This window comes from Polypterus senegalus, chromosome 8 (genome assembly GCF_016835505.1).
Source record: "Polypterus senegalus isolate Bchr_013 chromosome 8, ASM1683550v1, whole genome shotgun sequence".
Lineage (NCBI taxonomy): Eukaryota > Metazoa > Chordata > Cladistia > Polypteriformes > Polypteridae > Polypterus > Polypterus senegalus.
The window spans coordinates 170,843,480-170,866,547 of NC_053161.1; the positions used below are offsets into that span (position 1 = coordinate 170,843,480).

The 23,068-nt window shown below is 37.6% G+C and overlaps 1 protein-coding gene and 1 long non-coding RNA gene across 3 annotated transcripts; both read right to left on the reverse strand.

Annotated features, from left to right (window-relative positions):
• Nucleotides 1–1,011: 1,011 nt before the first annotated feature.
• On the reverse strand, nucleotides 1,012–16,865 carry LOC120533451 (gastrula zinc finger protein XlCGF7.1-like). Of its 2 annotated transcripts, XM_039760359.1 has the most exons (5): nucleotides 16,726–16,865; nucleotides 13,276–13,322; nucleotides 12,582–12,768; nucleotides 12,410–12,497; nucleotides 1,012–1,907 (listed from the first exon to the last, which is right to left on the reverse strand). In XM_039760359.1, the coding sequence occupies exons 3-5, from the start codon at nucleotides 12,729–12,731 to the stop codon at nucleotides 1,210–1,212; spliced, it is 936 nt and encodes a 311-aa protein (XP_039616293.1). In that variant the 5' UTR covers nucleotides 12,732–12,768; nucleotides 13,276–13,322; nucleotides 16,726–16,865; the 3' UTR covers nucleotides 1,012–1,209. The 2 variants fall into 2 exon arrangements, with proteins under 2 accessions (XP_039616293.1, XP_039616291.1); XM_039760357.1 differs by having other exon boundaries at nucleotides 1,013–1,907; nucleotides 12,410–12,768.
• A 1,042-nt stretch (nucleotides 16,866–17,907) lies between these two features.
• Nucleotides 17,908–22,364, reverse strand: LOC120533482. Its single transcript, XR_005634501.1, has 3 exons — nucleotides 22,225–22,364; nucleotides 18,766–18,812; nucleotides 17,908–18,258 (listed from the first exon to the last, which is right to left on the reverse strand). It is a non-coding gene; the product is annotated as an uncharacterized LOC120533482 (long non-coding RNA).
• Nucleotides 22,365–23,068: the final 704 nt, after the last annotated feature.

Consider the following 23,068-nt stretch of genomic DNA (forward strand, 5'->3'; position numbering starts at 1 on the left):
ATTTATAAACATAAATTAATGCTTACATATCACCTGACATTTACTCTGATTGCCTCAAGAGACATTGGATGTATTTAGCAGAGAGCATAACCATCTTACATTTCCCAAAATAAATATCTCATTTCACGATATTCTTGGTCCTTACAATACTTTCCAGTACTTCTTGAGTTCCTCTGACATTTCTCGAGTCTTAATGGGTAAATGATAGTCATCCATCTTCTTGACCTTTATGTGGTTTCCTGATATGCTTGAACAAGTTTGACATTTATTAACCCTTTTTATACTACTTCTAAGATAGATGCTATTTTTTAATGTGGAAAGTGTTCCAAAACACTTAATGCACAACTATATTACCCCCAATTCTCATTTTTCTTTCACATTTACTGTAAATTCCAAAATTTCTTCAATGTCACCAACAGCAAGGGAAATGGGATACTATTCTGCTGCAAGTAGGCATGTCATTTGCCAGTATAGCCAGTTTCTGTGGGTTAAGCGGTTTCTCTGTGTCCCAGCGGCAGGAAACACTTCGGCAGAGCAGTAGAACAGATGAACATAATTCAAGATATGTTCAATCTCACGTGGGGCATATATTGAGAGGATTCATGCCATAAGAAAGACATAGCAGCACTTGAAGCTGTGCAGAGAAGAGTATCCAGGTACAACCCAAGACTTAAGGACATGTCCTACAGTGACAGACTCAGTTTTCATAAGCAGCAGAGTCCAATTTAAGTAATGTTAAAATGATATCAACTGATGTGTTATTGTCAGTTGTGGAGGGTCTGCAACTAACTTATTCAAATTTCTTAAATACAACTTTAAAGAAGTGAAATCTCAAGGTAAATCTGTTGACTGTTTAAGTCCATGATAAAGAAGAGAGCAGACCTGTGAATTGTAGGGTCAGAGGAAAAAAATGAGACATTATGTATTTTTATATGTACACGTGTGTATGAAGGTTTATTTATTTATTTAAAAATAAAGATACAAAAAAAAAATTTCCACACAATAGATACTTAGTGCATTAAACCTAAGTAATGTGGTATTGTACATATTTGTCAACTTATATCAACAATAAAATGACATTACCAAAAGAAATACCATAAATGCAAAATGTTTAGCAACCGCTATTACCCCATGCTAAGTTTAAGGCATCTGCACTTACCCCATCTAGCTATTAAAATCCCAAAATAACTAATAACTCCTCATTTTCTGTTATTCCGTCTGGAGTGTGGTTCCTCCTGCATGAATTTTAGTGTGCCTCTGAAAATTACTCTTCTGACAGAAGTGTTTGCCACATTCATTACAGCAATATGGCTTTTCTCCGGTGTGAATTTTGATGTGTTTCTGAAGATTAGCCTTCCGATGGAATGGTTTGCCGCATTCATTACAGCAATATGTTTTTTCTCCGGTGTGAATTCTTTTGTGATCCTGAAGACGACTTCTTAGAAAAAATTGTTTGCCGCATTCAGAACAGCAATGTGGCTTTTCTCCTGTGTGAATTCTTACATGTCTCCGAAAAAGGCTCCTGTCAGAGAATTGCTTGCCACATTCAGAACAGCAATACGGCTTTTGTCCAGCGTGAGTTCTAATGTGCCTCTGAAGACAACTCCTTTCCCAAAATTGTTTGCCACATTCAGAACAGCAATGTGGCCTTTCTTCTGTGTGAATTCTTTTGTGGCTCTGGAGATGGGCATTTTGTGAGAATTGTTTTCCACATTCATTACAGCAGTATGGCTTCTCTCCAGTGTGAATTCTTTTGTGTTTCTTAATAGCACTTATGTCACAAAAGTGTTTGCCACATTCCAAGCAGCAGTATGGCTTCTCTCCCGTGTGAATTCTAATGTGTCTCTGAAGAGCACTGCTGCAGCTGAATCGTTTGCCACACTGAGAACAGCAGTAAGGTTTTTCTCCTGTATTAAGTTAATAAAAATAAAAAATCAATCTACAGTCCTATTATTTATATTAATTCACAACATTAAATGAACAATGCTGAAGATCCTCTGTGTGATACACTAATACCGAAGACTTTCAGCTAACAAACTATTCAGCAGATGTGTGTCAAAAAACATGAAAGGGGGCTTTTATACTAACAGCAATACACCTGCAGAGCACTTCACTGAAACTGCCAAGTCAGAAGTTTTCTTTCTTTTAAAATTTTATTGCATTTTAGTCACTCTGGTGTGCTTTCATATCATAGTATGTATATATTTATTTATCTAAAGAGGTTTTGTAAAAAGAAACATTTCCCCAGTGGACAAATAAAGATCTATTCATCTGTCTAATTAACCACTAGATATAGTGAAACTCATTTTTACATGAACCATTTGCTTTAGAGTCAAATAAATAAATAAAATATATATTTTATATATATATATATATATATATATATATATATATATATATATATATATATATATATATATATATATATATATATATATATATATATATATATATATATATATATATATATATATATATATATATATATATATATACATACACACACACACACACACACACACACATATATATATATATATATATATATATATATATATATATATATATACATACATACAGTGGAACCTCGGTTCACGAACGTCCCGGTTCACGTACAACTCGGTTCACGACCAAAAAGATCGCCAAACTTTTGCCTCGGTTCACAACCACACACACAGTATACGAACAAGCCAGGTTCCCTTGCCTGCCTGCAAGCTGAGCTGAAAGAGAGAGAGAAAGAGAGAGAGAGAAAGAGGCGAGCACGTGCCTGCTGGGAAGGGGAGGAGGAGATTGCTGCGTGTTTGCCTGCCTATCTGTAGGCTGTAGTGCAAGCGAAACCATCCCCTCCCCACAGGCAACCTGAGAGAGAAGAGAGCTGCCATGCTTTTTCATTTAAGCAAAGCCGCTCCTTGTTCATCATTTTCAATAAGACGTGCACTCTCTTTGTGCTCTACAGTATTTCGTGTGCTTTTGCAGTTAACTATGGCTTCTAAGCAAGTGGAGAGTGGTCAGAAGAAAGTTTTGAAGAAAATTGAAATCGAAGTAAAGAAAGAAATTACAAGAGGTGGAAAAACTGTTTACCAGTTTACTTATTTACCAATCTGAGAACCCTCGTGATTTCAAGCAGCACAATGTAAACAAAGCCAGACTGCCAGTAATGTGGGGCGCAAACACCAAGGATTGGGTCACAAGGAGTTTGTTTTTGGAATGGCTGCATGAGGCTTTCACTCCTACCAGCTAAAAGCACCAGAAACCCAAGAAATCACAAGAGAGAAAACACCTGAAGGAAAACACTTCATGCCAGAGCTCGACTCATGCAAGGTTAGTTTTCTTGGTGGTTTTTGTATTACGGATTTTTTAAAAGTTAATTTTTCAGTTCATAACGCGATTTGTTGCAATGTTACTTTTATCTTTTTTCAAATGTTCCTTTTTTCTGCTGTGCTTAAAACTCATTTTAAAAAAACAGTGTTTACAGCGATCAGGCTTTAAGTTTAATAGCGTGATCTCCTGCAATCTTTCTTTTTTGGTTGCTTGCGAGTTGGTTTTTGCATGCACTGCACTTCGGATTTGTTTTAATGTTCGTTTTTTTCTGCTGTGCTTAAAACTCATTTTAAAAAACTCATTTTAAAAAAAATGCTGCGCAAGCACGTGCTACAGAGAGATTAGAGAGCGTGAGCGAGCAAGCGCAGAGAGAGAGAGGGGGCAGCTGACAGGGAAGGGATGGGGAGGGGGGAGGATAGGGTGTGTGTGTGCGTGCTACAGAGAGAGAGCGTCAGCCAGCCTGCTCCCTGTAGCTGAGGGAGGGAGGGAGGGAGCGCGAGCGAGCCAGCTCCTATAGCTGAGCAGGGAGCCTGGGTGTTTTGTGTCAGTGTTATTCAATGTTTTTACATTAGTTTACTATTACACTGTGCATTCTATGGTGTAATTAACTATATTTGTGCTTAATCTTTACATATATTTACATATTTACATACAGTTTGTACTGTCTGGAATGGATTAATTGTATTTACATACAATCCTATGGGGGAAACTGGTCGTAAACCGAGTTGGTCGTGAACCGAAGCAAAGTTCTGGAACGAATTATGGTCGTGAACAGAGGTTCCACTGTATACACACACACACACACACACACTATGAACTGAACACACACACACACACACCAGAATGACAAAAAAAAAGAAATTTTTAAAAAGAACGGAAAGAAAACCGATTTGGCAGCCCTAGTCCCGGTATGACACTATGCCGACATACTGCGGTTGGTATTAAGGAGCTTACAAAGCATTTCTTGATACTTCTGCTGAATAATTTGTTGGCTAAAAGTCTTCAATGCTAGTGTGTCACAGAGAGGATGCACAGCATTGTTTATAATGGCACTCCACTTTGTTTTAATTCTCTCCTTTGCAATGACCTCCAGGAATTTAAGGTCCCAGGACCAACCCGGTCCTTTTAATAAGCTTGTTGATTCGGTGGGCCTCTCCTGAAGTGATGTTACCAGCCCAGCACACCACAGCACTGAAAAATTGCACTGGCCATTACAGAGTTACCCACATTAAAGGGACACAGTCTCCAAAGAAAAAAAAAAAAAAAAGAGTATGTTCTATGCTTTCTTCGATTTTTCCTCTGTGTTATGACACCAGTCATTCATTAGGCCTGTGACCAGTCATTAATGTGGACCCCCAAGTACATGTAGGAGTGCACTACGTCTTCATCCACTCCCTGAATATTGAATAGACAGACAATTCTCTTTGCACCAAGAAACAAACTTCTCCAGCTGACTCCTGTCCTTTGTCTCATCTCCTTTAATCAATACACCCCATAAGTGCAGAATCATCTAAGAATTTCTGCAAGTGTATGACCTGGTGTTATAAATATTTATAGTCTGAGGTGTACAGAGTGAAGAGTAAAGGAAACAGAACTGGGCCTCGCTTTACTCCAGTGTTGATCACACTGATCCTTGAGTCTCACAAACTACCTATGGTCCATTATCCGGGACACCATAGGCTCATCCACCTGCATATCCCTGAGCTTACTCAACAGTGATGGCTATTAAAAGATCAGTCAGGTCAGGCTGCTGTTCTTTAAACTTTCTCAAATGTCTTTGTCGGACAGCAGGTCAAAAGATGTGTCCTGTCAATTTGAACTCTCCATACTGTAGAAGTTATGTAATTCACCTAACCAAATAAATCTCTGAATTGCTTCTGTTCTGTGTCTTCTTGTAGACTGAAATGAGACCAGTAGAAGATGAATACAGGTTTGATATCAATCGGGGTATTCTCGCGCCCCCGACGATACTAGTTTTCAATCAATTCCGCATCCACCGACACTCCTACCTCCCCTGGAATTGTGTAAGGCCACAAACAAACAGCCTACTGCTTTCTAAAATAAGCAGACCATGCTTAGGAAAAAATGGGATCTGCTGTTCATGTTAAACTGTAGCACAGGTTGCATGTTATTCTCCTCCAACCCCATTTGGAAAATACCATGCTTAGGAAAAATGGGATCTGCTGTTCATGTTAAAACACAGGTTGCATGTTATTCTCCTACAAGAACAAACACAGGTTGCAATCCCCCATTTGGAAAATACAAGAACAAAGAAAAACAAGTAAATAAGAGACTGCTTTTGCATCATTGAAGGTGATAAAAGCAGAATGCCAAAATGAACTCTCTTCACAAACTCAGTCCACAGACATCTCAGCCACATCTTCTTTAACCTCAGAAGCTGGAATGGTAAAGTTTTACACTGAGCCTGTCTGTCTACAGCTGGACTCCAACAGCCTGTATTAGCTTTCTGGGACTATCATTACCGTTTTTACTCATGTACGATGCACACCCTAATTTTTACAAAGAAAATCACGAAAATCGTTTTGCCCCATGTTCCGACACGTGTTGTGATTGTATAAGAAGTGTTTAGGGCACATTTTCCCCGAAATGCCCTTCTGTTTTTGTTGCATGACAAAAGTTTTTCTTTCTTCCGTCGCCAATCTTGCACACATGACCCTGGAACTCTGTACTTGCAACATGCTGCCCAATTTTCCTATCTTCTCTGCTTCCAAAGTCACTTTTAGTTTCTCTCCTGTCGTGAAATAGCATAAACGCTTGCTATTATCCATGCTGAATGACGCCAAACTGATTCAAAAACAAGAGAGAGAGAGAGAGCGTGAGTGAATGAGCCCAAGCAGAAGAAGAATTACATTTCCTCGTGTATGACACGCACCTGATTTTCTAATGCTAATTTTCGGGAAAATATGTGCACGTGCTACACGCGTAAATGCAGTATTTTTTGTTTAAATGATTCAATATTGATCCTTAAAGCCTCAAGACCATCCTTGTTTATTTCTATCCTGCTCAATTATTGTATGTGTATTATTGATTATCTTCACTTTTCACATCTGATCCAATAGATGCCTCTAATGTGCCAGTTAAGGATTTCTATGGAAAAAAGCAGTTTACTGTAAGCAGCCCTTGCTGTTGGACACAGCATGGGGGGAAGAGCAGACATCTAACTATGCAAATGAAGATAATGTTACATGGGAGGGTCTGAAATCCTAACTCACCCGTGTATGTGCACATACCTCTGAGCTCCAACAGCCCCTAACTTGCGAAAGCTGAACATCCAGGGTAGCAGATGCCGATGTGACAGTCACATCTCACTAAATTAAAAATGACTGGGCACCTCTGGTGGATGTGCTGCAGACAAGCACGCTCCAGGTCAGTCACAACAGGAGCAACCTTGCTGCATATACTGTATGCAAAGCTACTGAGATGGCTGGCTGTTGTTCCAAAAACCTTTCTAGCATTTCCAATGCACCGTTCCATTGTTTGACCCCATCAATCATAAGTTTGTGTGTTGGCAAGTCCAATAAAAATTGCTCCTCATTAACCTCCCTTGTGTTAGACCAGAGTATCAATCGAGTGTCACTCAGGCAACTATAGAGACACATCTCATGAAAGAGTTACACCCAAGGATTACTCAGGCTGTAAAATTGCTAACCGCATTAGTTCCCAGCGTTACGTGGGCAATGTTATAGGTGTGTCTTACTCAAGCATTAGGCCTGAGCATTACCCAGGTAATGGTGTAGCCACATCTTCTCCTAGGTTCATAATGGTATCTAGTAAGAAACATTTTTATAGCAGCCCAGGGGCCTCGTGTATGAACGGTGCGTACGCACAGAAATGTTGCGCAAGAACTTATCCAAGTTCAAATCGCGATGTATAAAACCTACACTTGGCGTAAAGCCACGCACTTTTCCACGGTACCTCATACCTTGTCATACGCAAGTTCTCCGCTCGGTTTTGCAGACTGGCGGCACCCAGTGTCAAAGCAGTGCTACTGTTCCTGTGTGGTTACTCGGTTTTCCTGACACAGCTTTATAAATACACTGAAACTAACCTCATATTGTTTATTAGTGTAACGCATCGGATTGTAATTAACTTGTAACAATATAATGGTCCAGGGAATAGCCATAGTATTCCAAATACCATAACTGCTTTAGCGTTGTTACTCTCACTGCACCTTCTTCTTTCAGCTGCTACCTTTAAGGGTTGCCACAGCGGATTATTTTTTTCCATATTACTCTCACTGCACCACTCGGAGTATTTATATGACTGTATCTGAGTGGAGAATCAAAGCATCAAGCCCACGCTGCCTCAGCTACGGCAAAATGTTTCAAAGCCTTTCCTGTATGGACCTCGCGGTTCAGAAACAAGAACTATAAACGCACTCAATCAATTACTCCTTGTAGAACTGTTTGTACTTATAAGTACAATTACCCCACTGTAAACTTGCACTACAGTTATATTACAGAACCTGCGCCACTTTATAAAGCGCGTATTTACATATGATGACAATATCATTTGCAAGATGAAATGCAGCAAAATATGTTGATTACATTATACAGATAAAACTTTAACTTCATTTAAATAATCTGTATTGTTAATAATTAAACATGTGAGGACATGGTGCCGCAGCACTTGCATGTTCCCGTATTGTTCCTGCCTCGTGCTGTATATTTGCTGAGACTGGCGCAACACTGGAAGGAGAGATGGATAGAATAATTAAACACGTACTATGAAGATATTTCAATGTTCCTTAAAAGTTTTGAAGAATCGGCGTTCTAAGCTTACAGATGGCTTAACGTCTATTACAGAGCTGATTGTGTGGCGATTTGGTATTTGGGGAAAGAAAAGTACAAGAAATAAAGGTTAGTACGTCTGAAAGAGACAGTACTGCTACAATAAATTATTTCATTGAAGGTCGCACATGGCGCAGCAGCATATTGTATGAGACATGAATAATTACTGCGCCATCGTGTTCTTAATAACATGCTTTCATTCCTATCATCATGAAAAATATATCACGTATACATCTCAGTATTTTAATTATTCAGAGAGCTGCATATCACGAATGTAATAGATTCGGTGTCCTGTCGGAGAAAGAGAAAGAGTGGAAGTACGTAGTGATTCACACACAAACAGCACATTGAAGATCAAATACTAAACAAAGCATTTAACGTGCTACTTTAGTTACAAAGGGATTTGAGAAACTAGTAAATTAAATGATTTTAAGATGAAGTTTATGTTCTACTTTAATGACAAAATAAACTACGTGATTAAAGTGGATATTTCGAGATTAAAGTTGACATTTCGTGCTTTTTTTCTCACTGTACCCTAATAAGCTTCCATATAACACTCAGACGGTGGGCTACGTCTCACCTTTTCACGGCGACTTTGGTATGTGACAACTTCTTTTTTATGTCAGGCACTGTGCAACTTTGTGAACTTGAGCTTGTTTCTCCAACATGCTATGTCACTCGATCAACTTCCTTTTGTTGATTATACCACTGTATAAACCAACAAATAATACGTTTTTCTTTGCCTCCACTTGGTATTCGCTGAAATTCTTATATTTTCCCTCTTGCTTTTGCCATTGCCTTTTCATAGAATGTTGAGCTTAAGGTCTATTTATATTGATTTGCATATTCAAAGGGGCATAATTCTGGGAGGAGACAGGGCGGACACAAGGCGCGCGCACGTGCGTTAGTTTTCACGCTGTTCGGGATTTATGGAGCAGAAGAACGCGGAAGTTGCATCTGGAATTTTCTGTGCGTAAGCACATTTCGGATTTTGTGCTTACGTCATGTTATAGTGCGAATTGTACGCACGACATTATACATGAGGCCCCAGATGTTTCAACGTTCTTGACAGTGACAACAAAGTGAATCTGTCTTCAGGCAGTAAAACTGAAACGAACAATGAAACCTAAAGTGATTCTAATGAATCTAAAAGTGACACTTGATCACATTTGGATTTCTGTTGATCCTGCTTCAAATAAACCAGCACAACCTCATTTTAATTTGGTTGGGCAGCGAAGAATAAAAGTAAGCAATGACAGCCAAAATCCACTTACTTAGTTGAAGTTATGTCTTGGTGAGGCCGTGATAAAAAGAACTGTTGTTGAGACGAAGCATTACGCTGAACAGTGTCGGGTAAATGACCGTACACCTAAGCCTGTTCAAAGATAAACCACACAAAAGACATTTCGACAGTGTACACGGTATTAGCATCATCATTATTCATTTATTTTATATTTTTATCATTATTTTTTATCTCATTATTATGCCTTTTACACTTCTAATGTTGTAATTTTAGGGTTTTGCATGTTTAATAGTAGAAAGATTTAATAAAAATGTCTTTCTAACCAAAAAAATGCAACGCTTTTTACATTTAAATTTCAACTAATTCAAGATTTTAAAATTCCAGTAGGGGAAAAAAATCTGGCTAACAGTTCAGTTGAAGGGTGTCTACATGGAGATTAACACACACATGAATAGGTTATTGAACAAAAATTATTTAAGAAACAATATTTGATTACTTTATAATATTATTCACAAGACGATATAAAGGTTTTATAAAGTAGACCCCATTGCATTGTATTAAAACATGGATCCCATAAAGTTTGTGGACCTTTTAATAAAATTAAAAAAAAAAAAGAGCAATTATATTTGTTCAACATCTTCCAAATACTGATGTTAACTGTTTGTTGCTATTTAAGTATTTCTTCTTGAATATCATTCCATGCTTATGCATATTGTAAGGTTCCTAAACTGTTTTGGGGCTCCCCCCAAAATGGGACGACACACCGAAGAGCATCCCGAAGCGCGATCACTGGGTCTGTGAAAGACAGTGACAGCATCTCGGTCGCTGGGGCAACCACAGACTCCCAACGCTGTAGTAGCTCGCCACGAAAAAAATCCTAAAAGATTGTGGTCGTGCTATAATTGGCTTTATCGATGGGTGATGTAAGGAACATTACAAATACAGAGAACAGTATTACATGCTACTAACCTGGTCACGACCCTGCCTGATTGCGGTGTCTCTTTATAGGAGAGAGGTAGATCCCACTACAATAAAGAACCTTACTGTTTCAAGCTGAATAAAGCTTGCTTTGTTAAAGTGCTGAGACTCAGCATTGTGAATTGGAATCAAATCAGGACATCAGTGCCAATACCCAGTCCTAGTAAATAGAGTGGTACATTTTGGGAGTTATGCCCTTTGTGCAACCCGACAAGCCTGTGTGCCAAGGACTGAGTTTACTGTCCCGAAGTTTACTCTTTCTCCTCCACTTCATACAGCCTTCTGTCCTTTTCAGTCCTGATCCTCAATGACTATCTCCTATCTTGAAACAGTCTGGGTTTTGGTGTAACTGTTAACAGAGGTGGTGTACTTGACTACCTATGGCACAAGATAGTAAATGTGGCTCTTAGGCAACATAAAACTTTTACAAAATGGCGGGGTTCGGCCTCTCCTTTCACCCTCACACTCCCTTATTCAGTCCCACATTCACCAGAAGCATTTCTCTTAAATGCAGCTGCATTTAAAAATGACACTTTAGAGAATACGACCAGCCAAACTAAGACTAATGGAAAAAAAAAAGACCTCAAAGCCACCATTTTGGCCTGAACAAAAGCCGAGTTATTTTTACAAAACGCTCTTCACAGAGTACAGACTTAGTGCTTACTAGTGATGCCACTGATCTAAATCGGATGATTTTTATCCCAAATAACTTGATCAGTGATCAATAAATCAGCCGATTTCAAACACCAATTTTTTCAGCTTTTGCTTTCCTAAACTTTATAGTAAATTTGTATTGTTTCTTTAAACATGCTATTACAGTATTTAAGGAAGTGTAGTTCAGCCTTCAAAAATTCCTGTAAACAGATAGTCAGGCAGACTTTAGAAGAATGAGAAGATCAAAATATTGGCTTTTGTGGTAAAGAAAGTGGGGGAATAAACTGATAAACAGGAATGTGAGGAGTCGACCAGTGCATGGAGAGGAACGGCAGAAGTAGACGTGTAGGTTGTGTAGCTGAACTTGGTATGGAAGAAGAGACAGGGAGCTCTATGGTAGAAATTAAGAGTAAAGCTCAATGAGTTCAGACCTTTTCATTCTGGCATTTAGTTAAAACAGTCACTCCTTGTCCAAGCGTGGAACGTGAGTGAGTTTGTGTTTAGTACAGCAGCTCACATTTTAAATTACAGAAAGAATACATGAAGAAGAATTTGCCCTCACTGCTTGAATTTTAGAACTGTTGCTTGAAATTATGGCAAACATTATATTATTATGTATGCCGTATGTATTATGGATATTTCCTGTATATTTCTTATTAGTTAAAGTACATATTTTAAGGACATTTTATTTATTTTAACTTTTATGGTAACTGAACAATAAACCAACAGAATGCCATTTTGTTAATAAAAAATTAACAGGTGCCATCTTTCATCTGCAATTTAGTTGTAAAACACCAAAGTTAACACTTTAATGGAGAACACAAGACTTCTAGATGTCCGGTTATGAAAAAGCTAAAAGAAAATTAAAGAAAAAAAAAAACCCATAATAAGCCAATTCTAGTAATATGAAGCTAATGGTCCCCATCAGCCCTAAAACAACTTGATCAGAGCATCCCAATCCCCAGTGCTTACACACATTTACAACCTGCAAATGAATGGATGGATGGATGGATGGAGGTACTATATGATTGACAGACGTTATTTGTCCCCAGGTATAGTGTCTTCGCTCAGTGTATGTTAGGTAGAATGCCCAGTAGGGGCTGGATGGACTATCGGCCTTGGAAACCCTTGCAGATTTTTTTTTCTCTAACCTAACTGAAGTTTTTTGTTTTTTCTGTCCTTCTGACCTTAACTTGTTGTGTTGTTATTTATTCTTTGATGTTATTGATTATTTTTAATTGTTTTCTCTTCTTGTAACTTTTTTATTATCTTGTAAAGCATTTTGGGCTACATTGCTGTATCAAAATGTGTTGTTGTTTAAAACTGCCCCCACTTTCACTATAAAGCATTATATATCACTGCAGGGTTTTACATAAATCACACATTTTGATTTCACACTTACTTTCTCCAGACTGCAGTATAGGTGATGGCGGATTTTCCAGAATTCTAACAGATGGCATTTCCTCAGTCTTCTTTATGTCATACCTCACCTTGAGGTGAACAAACGGCATACATTTTTGTCTGTGTGTCTCAATGCTGACAGACATCTCCTCATCTTCTTCTTTAATACCCACCGTTACCAGTTCATGATCCTCGCCCTTAATGCAGAGACTCTCCGGTTTGATGTGGACAGGCTGCCATTCACAGCTCTCTTCCTTAATATTTACAGCTGGTATCTCCATGGTCTTTATGTCAGCCTCACATACCTGATCTTTCACATCCATCTTGGCGTTACAGTAAACGGCAGCTACTTCTTCCTTGCTGTTGAAAGAACAGGATTTCATTCCATCAAAAACTGCACAGATCAAATCCAAAAATATCTCAGTTTGTCTGAACGGCAATCTCTCCATTTAAAATTGTCTGGTCAGACAGTTTAGAGCATTCACACTACACCATATTAACTGTGACTCCTTACTGTTCATGTCTTATTAGTAAGTGTGAACTTAAGGTTCAACTGGCTTGAGGAGGACCACCACCTCACATAGCACTGACCCACCCAGTATTCATTGCTTGGCTTACACATATGGTCTTTAAAAGTAAAGAAGTATTACTGAAAGGCAGGCTGCTGGACTTGCTTCATACATTAATTTAACTTAAGAAGTGTTTAATGAATGTCTAGGACATATTAGTGGAAACAAAGTAATAGCACATAAAATATGAATGCAAATAGAGGGCAACAATGACCGCAGATGCCATCTTGTATCAGGGTAAACTGTACAATATTAGGTGTAATCAAATTGACCAGTACAGTAAAATCAAAGCACTTACTGTATGTAGACAGCTCAACAAGACCAACATGAAGAGGAGCCGGAATTCTACATCAAAAACAACAAGTCAGTTTTAATTTTAGAGCACAATTAAAACAAAGAAGTTGACAAAGTGCTGTGCGGTTTCCAAAAGTAAACCTACAGATGCAGAAAGTAGACATAAATAAATAAATAAATAAATAAACAGACAGTACCTTCAAGCAACCTTAAAAAGCTAAAGCAAAAAAGTAGGTTTTCAGACTGGCTTTAAAAGGTGAATAATCCTGGTGCTGACTTAATAAAGGGTAGACCAATTGAAAATTTAGGGACAAAGGCACAGTCCCCACAGAGCTAAAGTCTCGACTTTGGCATGACCAGTAAGTTCCGGTCAGTTTACAATTAAATAAATTACCCATAACCATCACATATCGCCCTTCAGGATCAGGTACTACATCTGATTCCACAAATGAAATTGTTCTGTGAATTAAGATTCCCACACCTCTAGTTTTCTTTGTACAGCTTGAATGGAATATTTAGTCAGTCCGGTCTCTTTGCAACCGAAACTGATCCTTGTTGATTAAGCGAGTCCCTTGTAAAAATATTATCTTGGCATTTAGACTTGTTAGGTGAGAGAATACTTTCTTCATCTTTAGTTGGTGATTGAGACCTTTGACATTGCAACTCACAACGTTTGCTGTTTGGTCATAGAGGCATTGCTTCTGATCTTTTCTTGTCATTTTATACTGAACTAGCTATGTAAGCTCATGTTGTAAAGAGCCAGGGCTCCTAGAAACTATTGAAATTGTCAGGAAAAAAAAAAAATTGAAATGCAGAGTCGGCGGTTTCATTTTGTTGATGTGCTCCCCTTCTCTATCAGTGGCTAAGTGGGCCGTCCAAGTTCTGTGAAAAACAATGTAATGTCATTTCAATGGAGTTGATATTACTTTTTAAACTGCTTGAAATGATGAGAGCACTAGCAGTTTTGCAGATTTCTCTATTAGTGTCTTCATTAGTTGCTGTGATCACAAGTGGGTCACTTTTACAATTATTACTTTACAGTCGCCAGCGGTAGAGAGGCAGCAATTCACACATCGGCAGGAATGTTCAATAATGTTGTCAACAACAGCAACAGGAGAACATTCGATGAGGTTAAAAGGATAGGCACATGTGGTTAAGACTCTCTTTTTATTTCATAAACAACACACTTCAAAGTTATAAATGCTGTGTTTAAGACAGAATCTCAGACAGATGAATTATTGTCCTTGATTTGTCTATCTCCTCCAAGCAATTAAAATTAGCTAGATCCATTTTTTTCTTAAAAATCCTTCTAGTGAATGGGATTCTATCCCAAATTTCACTTTAGTAAAGTCGGTGGGTTACAGTTTCCCCCGTTTTGAACCTGCAGATTTAGCAAGTTCCTGATTAAGTCTGACTAGAATTTTTGATGAATTTTATTCATAATTTGGAAATCTCTCTTCAATTAATTAAAGGCATTCAAATCAACAGACTTTATTACATAGTGTATAATCTATAAAAGGAGCTACCATAATGGAGATGAAGTATAATAATGTTAGAAGGTGCTTATTTCCTCATTCTCCAGCAATATGTCAAACATCAACTCAACAAAGGAAAAACTACCACTCAATCTGCAACTTATTCTTATAGATTTATTTTTTTAAATCAAGAACAAAATGAGAGAATTGCTGGTTAAAACATTGCACAAATAAAATCCAGTTAATGAAATAAGCAAGTTTTTCAATGTAAGCAATGTTTGCATGCTCCATAAAAGTACTGCAGGATCTGTTGACTACTTCATTATTATGTATTTATTAGTTCTTTTGGAAAGATTTTTAAAGACAGAACGAACTAGAAGGGCAAACCCTCAGATTTGGTACATACCCCGAGTACATTATGATACTGCATCAGTTCCCTTAGGTACACACTATACTAGGGGTGGCCAACTCTGATCCTGAGGGGCCGCAGGTTTTGTTCCAACCAGGGGCTTAAATACAAGACAGTCCTGACCAATTACAGATCTTATTAAATTTCATGGCATGTTCGTGTTTTAACTCTGCCATGACAGTTCATTCCTAAATCATAGATTTTCTTTTTACTCTGTAATGATACGTGTATCATCCAAGTGATTTTCATTTCTTCACTTTCTCTTCATTTTCTTACCAAGTACTTAAATCAAACAGTGAATGATGAATGAACACACACACACACACACAAGGTGGAAATGGAGACAAGCTAGACGTAGAACTGATGGTTCCTTTGTCATTTGCATCTTATTACTAATAAGGAGCAGTCAAAACAACAAATACAGCTGTTAAATACTAAAATAAACATTTAGGGCTCAAAAACAAGCAAGACAACTAAAATGAAGCAGAAAAATGTTACTGGAGTAATAAATGCTTCATCACCAATGAATGATTTCTCATGAAGCAATTGGGTTGGAATAAAACCTGAAGCCACTGTGACCCTCCAGGACCGACGCTACTCAGCGCCGATTTAAAGGGTCGGAGTCTTAAATGGCAAATAACTTAAATGAAGTTAATTAGTAGCAAAAACTAGTCACTAATTAGGAAAATAGAATGAAAACCTGAAGCCACTACAGCTCTCCAGGAACTATATATTTACTTATAATATTAAATAAATGTTATACTTATAAAATGAGTTAAAAAAAAAAGTTATGTAGTTTGTAAACACTAACGGATTAAAGTTTGTGATGCCACTGAAGCAAACAGTTAAAATCAATTAGTTTGTTCAGGGCTTTCAACCTCCATTACTTTAAAACTACATTTTAAAACTATTAGTGCCCCAAGTTTTATTCTATTGCACTCACACTTTGTATCAACGTTAAATTAAGTTACACTTTCATAGATATAATATATTCCCTGGGGGGTATTTGGCTTAATTTGGATCTTTGAATGTGTATAGCATTTTTTTTTTTTTTAAAGTATCCTGCACGACATCGCTGGTACACACATTCATATGTCTTAACAAAAATAATCCAAATACACCTCTTATGACTCAATAGGAATATTAAATGTAAACTTAAATTGGGAAAAATGCCTCTCCGATGAGCGTTTTTTTTTTTTTTGTTTAGAAGATTAATTTTAAAACACATTGACTATACTGTGACTGAACTGTTTTACTGTTGCTGCTTTATTCCCTGAAATGATAAATAAAAATAAAAAAAAATACACAAACCAACACGCTATTTCTAACTCCCCCTTACCAAACTGGTCTGGAGCCGGGAGTGGTGATAAACGGCATAGAATGAATATGAATCGGCAGCGCTGTGTCTGGGAGCTTTGAAGGGGGAATGGGAATCGACAACGTGAAGGGCAGTAAGCCGCAGACAGACGAAGTGAACTCGATTAGCATCCTTGAGACTTCGCGCAACTCTAACTGATCAAATAAAAACACCTCATCCATAAAGTGTCAGACCCGAACTCGGATCGCTTACCTTCTGCCTCTAAGTGATGTGCGAAGGCCAACTCACTCAATTCACGGCCTCCAGTTTATCGTTCAAATTTAGAGAGTCACAAACAGCGCACGAACTGAACTTTTCATTGCACTTGATGACGTCACACAGTTAGTTTTGCAGCCAACCGATTACCTGTGTTGCTACCGGAGCTGCGTGTGCGCACGCGTATTGAAAGCGTAACATGACGTGAACGATGACGTAGTCGTTCAATACGTATGTAATAACACACTTCGCATGCGCGTAATAAACAAAAAAAAAAATCCATTTTACGGCACGGCCACATATGAACTGTGCATTACGATTCACAGCTTGACAGAACGGTATATTCATTTTAGTTCAACATTAGTTGACCATAATGAAAATCATCACCCTGCAAAATAAACGAAACAGCCTTCGTGGCGCAACGTTGACGTCCAAGGTTCGATGTTCGTAAGGGTAAGCATAGGTCTGCATACCTGATGAGCCCCAATTAGGGCGAAACAAGTTATCTTTGTTAATAAAAATTAACAGGTGCCATCTTTCATCTGCAATTTAGTTGTAAAACACCAAAGTTAACACTTTAATGGAGAACACAAGACTTCTAGATGTCCGGTTATGAAAAAGCTAAAAGAAAATTAAAGAAAAAAAAAAACCCATAATAAGCCAATTCTAGTAATATGAAGCTAATGGTCCCCATCAGCCCTAAAACAACTTGATCAGAGCATCCCAATCCCCAGTGCTTACACACATTTACAACCTGCAAATGAATGGATGGATGGATGGATGGAGGTACTATATGATTGACAGACGTTATTTGTCCCCAGGTATAGTGTCTTCGCTCAGTGTATGTTAGGTAGAATGCCCAGTAGGGGCTGGATGGACTATCGGCCTTGGAAACCCTTGCAGATTTTTTTTTCTCTAACCTAACTGAAGTTTTTTGTTTTTTCTGTCCTTCTGACCTTAACTTGTTGTGTTGCTATTTATTCTTTGATGTTATTGATTATTTTTAATTGTTTTCTCTTCTTGTAACTTTTTTATTATCTTGTAAAGCATTTTGGGCTACATTGCTGTATCAAAATGTGTTGTTGTTTAAAACTGCCCCCACTTTCACTATAAAGCATTATATATCACTGCAGGGTTTTACATAAATCACACATTTTGATTTCACACTTACTTTCTCCAGACTGCAGTATAGGTGATGGCGGATTTTCCAGAATTCTAACAGATGGCATTTCCTCAGTCTTCTTTATGTCATACCTCACCTTGAGGTGAACAAACGGCATACATTTTTGTCTGTGTGTCTCAATGCTGACAGACATCTCCTCATCTTCTTCTTTAATACCCACCGTTACCAGTTCATGATCCTCGCCCTTAATGCAGAGACTCTCCGGTTTGATGTGGACAGGCTGCCATTCACAGCTCTCTTCCTTAATATTTACAGCTGGTATCTCCATGGTCTTTATGTCAGCCTCACATACCTGATCTTTCACATCCATCTTGGCGTTACAGTAAACGGCAGCTACTTCTTCCTTGCTGTTGAAAGAACAGGATTTCATTCCATCAAAAACTGCACAGATCAAATCCAAAAATATCTCAGTTTGTCTGAACGGCAATCTCTCCATTTAAAATTGTCTGGTCAGACAGTTTAGAGCATTCACACTACACCATATTAACTGTGACTCCTTACTGTTCATGTCTTATTAGTAAGTGTGAACTTAAGGTTCAACTGGCTTGAGGAGGACCACCACCTCACATAGCACTGACCCACCCAGTATTCATTGCTTGGCTTACACATATGGTCTTTAAAAGTAAAGAAGTATTACTGAAAGGCAGGCTGCTGGACTTGCTTCATACATTAATTTAACTTAAGAAGTGTTTAATGAATGTCTAGGACATATTAGTGGAAACAAAGTAATAGCACATAAAATATGAATGCAAATAGAGGGCAACAATGACCGCAGATGCCATCTTGTATCAGGGTAAACTGTACAATATTAGGTGTAATCAAATTGACCAGTACAGTAAAATCAAAGCACTTACTGTATGTAGACAGCTCAACAAGACCAACATGAAGAGGAGCCGGAATTCTACATCAAAAAACAACAAGTCAGTTTTAATTTTAGAGCACAATTAAAACAAAAGAAGTTGACCAAAGTGCTGTGCGGTTTCCAAAAGTAAACCTACAGATGCAGAAAGTAGACATAAATAAATAAATAAATAAATAAACAGACAGTACCTTCAAGCAACCTTAAAAAGCTAAAGCAAAAAAGTAGGTTTTCAGACTGGCTTTAAAAGGTGAATAATCCTGGTGCTGACTTAATAAAGGGTAGACCAATTGAAAATTTAGGGACAAAGGCACAGTCCCCACAGAGCTAAAGTCTCGACTTTGGCATGACCAGTAAGTTCCGGTCAGTTTACAATTAAATAAATTACCCATAACCATCACATATCGCCCTTCAGGATCAGGTACTACATCTGATTCCACAAATGAAATTGTTCTGTGAATTAAGATTCCCACACCTCTAGTTTTCTTTGTACAGCTTGAATGGAATATTTAGTCAGTCCGGTCTCTTTGCAACCGAAACTGATCCTTGTTGATTAAGCGAGTCCCTTGTAAAAATATTATCTTGGCATTTAGACTTGTTAGGTGAGAGAATACTTTCTTCATCTTTAGTTGGTGATTGAGACCTTTGACATTGCAACTCACAACGTTTGCTGTTTGGTCATAGAGGCATTGCTTCTGATCTTTTCTTGTCATTTTATACTGAACTAGCTATGTAAGCTCATGTTGTAAAGAGCCAGGGCTCCTAGAAACTATTGAAATTGTCAGGAAAAAAAAAAAATTGAAATGCAGAGTCGGCGGTTTCATTTTGTTGATGTGCTCCCCTTCTCTATCAGTGGCTAAGTGGGCCGTCCAAGTTCTGTGAAAAAACAATGTAATGTCATTTCAATGGAGTTGATATTACTTTTTAAACTGCTTGAAATGATGAGAGCACTAGCAGTTTTGCAGATTTCTCTATTAGTGTCTTCATTAGTTGCTGTGATCACAAGTGGGTCACTTTTACAATTATTACTTTACAGTGCCAGCGGTAGAGAGGCAGCAATTCACACATCGGCAGGAATGTTCAATAATGTTGTCAACAACAGCAACAGGAGAACATTCGATGAGGTTAAAAGGATAGGCACATGTGGTTAAGACTCTCTTTTTATTTCATAAACAACACACTTCAAAGTTATAAATGCTGTGTTTAAGACAGAATCTCAGACAGATGAATTATTGTCCTTGATTTGTCTATCTCCTCCAAGCAATTAAAATTAGCTAGATCCATTTTTTTCTTAAAAATCCTTCTAGTGAATGGGATTCTATCCCAAATTTCACTTTAGTAAAAGTCGGTGGGTTACAGTTTCCCCCGTTTTGAACCTGCAGATTTAGCAAGTTCCTGATTAAGTCTGACTAGAATTTTTGATGAATTTTATTCATAATTTGGAAATCTCTCTTCAATTAATTAAAGGCATTCAAATCAACAGACTTTATTACATAGTGTATAATCTATAAAAGGAGCTACCATAATGGAGATGAAGTATAATAATGTTAGAAGGTGCTTATTTCCTCATTCTCCAGCAATATGTCAAACATCAACTCAACAAAGGAAAAACTACCACTCAATCTGCAACTTATTCTTATAGATTTATTTTTTTAAATCAAGAACAAAATGAGAGAATTGCTGGTTAAAACATTGCACAAATAAAATCCAGTTAATGAAATAAGCAAGTTTTTCAATGTAAGCAATGTTTGCATGCTCCATAAAAGTACTGCAGGATCTGTTGACTACTTCATTATTATGTATTTATTAGTTCTTTTTGGAAAGATTTTTAAAGACAGAACGAACTAGAAGGGCAAACCCTCAGATTTGGTACATACCCCGAGTACATTATGATACTGCATCAGTTCCCTTAGGTACACACTATACTAGGGGTGGCCAACTCTGATCCTGAGGGGCCGCAGGTTTTTGTTCCAACCCAGTGGCTTAAATACAAGACAGTCCTGACCAATTACAGATCTTATTAAATTTCATGGCATGTTCGTGTTTTAACTCTGCCATGACAGTTCATTCCTAAATCATAGATTTTCTTTTTACTCTGTAATGATACGTGTATCATCCAAGTGATTTTCATTTCTTCACTTTCTCTTCATTTTCTTACCAAGTACTTAAATCAAACAGTGAATGATGAATGAACACACACACACACACACAAGGTGGAAATGGAGACAAGCTAGACGTAGAACTGATGGTTCCTTTGTCATTTGCATCTTATTACTAATAAGGAGCAGTCAAAACAACAAATACAGCTGTTAAATACTAAAATAAACATTTAGGGCTCAAAAACAAGCAAGACAACTAAAATGAAGCAGAAAAATGTTACTGGAGTAATAAATGCTTCATCACCAATGAATGATTTCTCATGAAGCAATTGGGTTGGAATAAAAACCTGAAGCCACTGTGACCCTCCAGGACCGACGCTACTCAGCGCCGATTTAAAGGGTCGGAGTCTTAAATGGCAAATAACTTAAATGAAGTTAATTAGTAGCAAAAACTAGTCACTAATTAGGAAAATAGAATGAAAACCCTGAAGCCACTACAGCTCTCCAGGAACTATATATTTACTTATAATATTAAATAAATGTTATACTTATAAAATGAGTTAAAAAAAAAAGTTATGTAGTTTGTAAACACTAACGGATTAAAGTTTGTGATGCCACTGAAGCAAACAGTTAAAATCAATTAGTTTGTTCAGGGCTTTCAACCTCCATTACTTTAAAACTACATTTTAAAAACTATTAGTGCCCCAAGTTTTATTCTATTGCACTCACACTTTGTATCAACGTTAAATTAAGTTACACTTTCATAGATATAATATATTCCCTGGGGGGTATTTGGCTTAATTTGGATCTTTGAATGTGTATAGCATTTTTTTTTTTCCTGTATCCTGCACGACATCGCTGGTACACACATTCATATGTCTTAACAAAAATAATCCAAATACACCTCTTATGACTCAATAGGAATATTAAATGTAAACTTAAATTGGGAAAAATGCCTCTCCGATGAGCGCGTTTTTTTTTTTTTTGTTTAGAAGATTAATTTTAAAACACATTGACTATACTGTGACTGAACTGTTTTACTGTTGCTGCTTTATTCCCTGAAATGATAAATAAAAATAAAAAAAAATACACAAACCAACACGCTATTTCTAACTCCCCCTTACCAAACTGGTCTGGAGCCGGGAGTGGTGATAAACGGCATAGAATGAATATGAATCGGCAGCGCTGTGTCTGGGAGCTTTGAAGGGGGAATGGGAATCGACAACGTGAAGGGCAGTAAGCCGCAGACAGACGAAGTGAACTCGATTAGCATCCTTGAGACTTCGCGCAACTCTAACTGATCAAATAAAAACACCTCATCCATAAAGTGTCAGACCCGAACTCGGATCGCTTACCTTCTGCCTCTAAGTGATGTGCGAAGGCCAACTCACTCAATTCACGGCCTCCAGTTTATCGTTCAAATTTAGAGAGTCACAAACAGCGCACGAACTGAACTTTTCATTGCACTTGATGACGTCACACAGTTAGTTTTGCAGCCAACCGATTACCTGTGTTGCTACCGGAGCTGCGTGTGCGCACGCGTATTGAAAGCGTAACATGACGTGAACGATGACGTAGTCGTTCAATACGTATGTAATAACACACTTCGCATGCGCGTAATAAACAAAAAAAAAAATCCATTTTACGGCACGGCCACATATGAACTGTGCATTACGATTCACAGCTTGACAGAACGGTATATTCATTTTAGTTCAACATTAGTTGACCATAATGAAAATCATCACCCTGCAAAATAAACGAAACAGCCTTCGTGGCGCAACGTTGACGTCCAAGGTTCGATGTTCGTAAGGGTAAGCATAGGTCTGCATACCTGATGAGCCCCAATTAGGGCGAACAAGTTGTGTACTCTTTGTATTGTTTGGCAGGCACTGTATATATATATATATATATATATATATATATATATATATATAGTATGTAGTGTTTATATTTTTCTACTAACGTAATCAATTATATAAAGTCCCTTTTCCATTTTGATCTATTGTTGCAATTTCCCTCTATGGAAAAATTCTGTTTCTTTAAAAATATCTTTAGATATCAATTATTATTAATAAAATTGACATTGACATCAGTTTAACAAAACCTAATGTAGCCAACCTGTTTTATAGGAATTAACGGACCCTTTTCAACAAAAAGAAAAGAATGTAACACAGTGTTTCATGGCCTTGTGCTGACTAT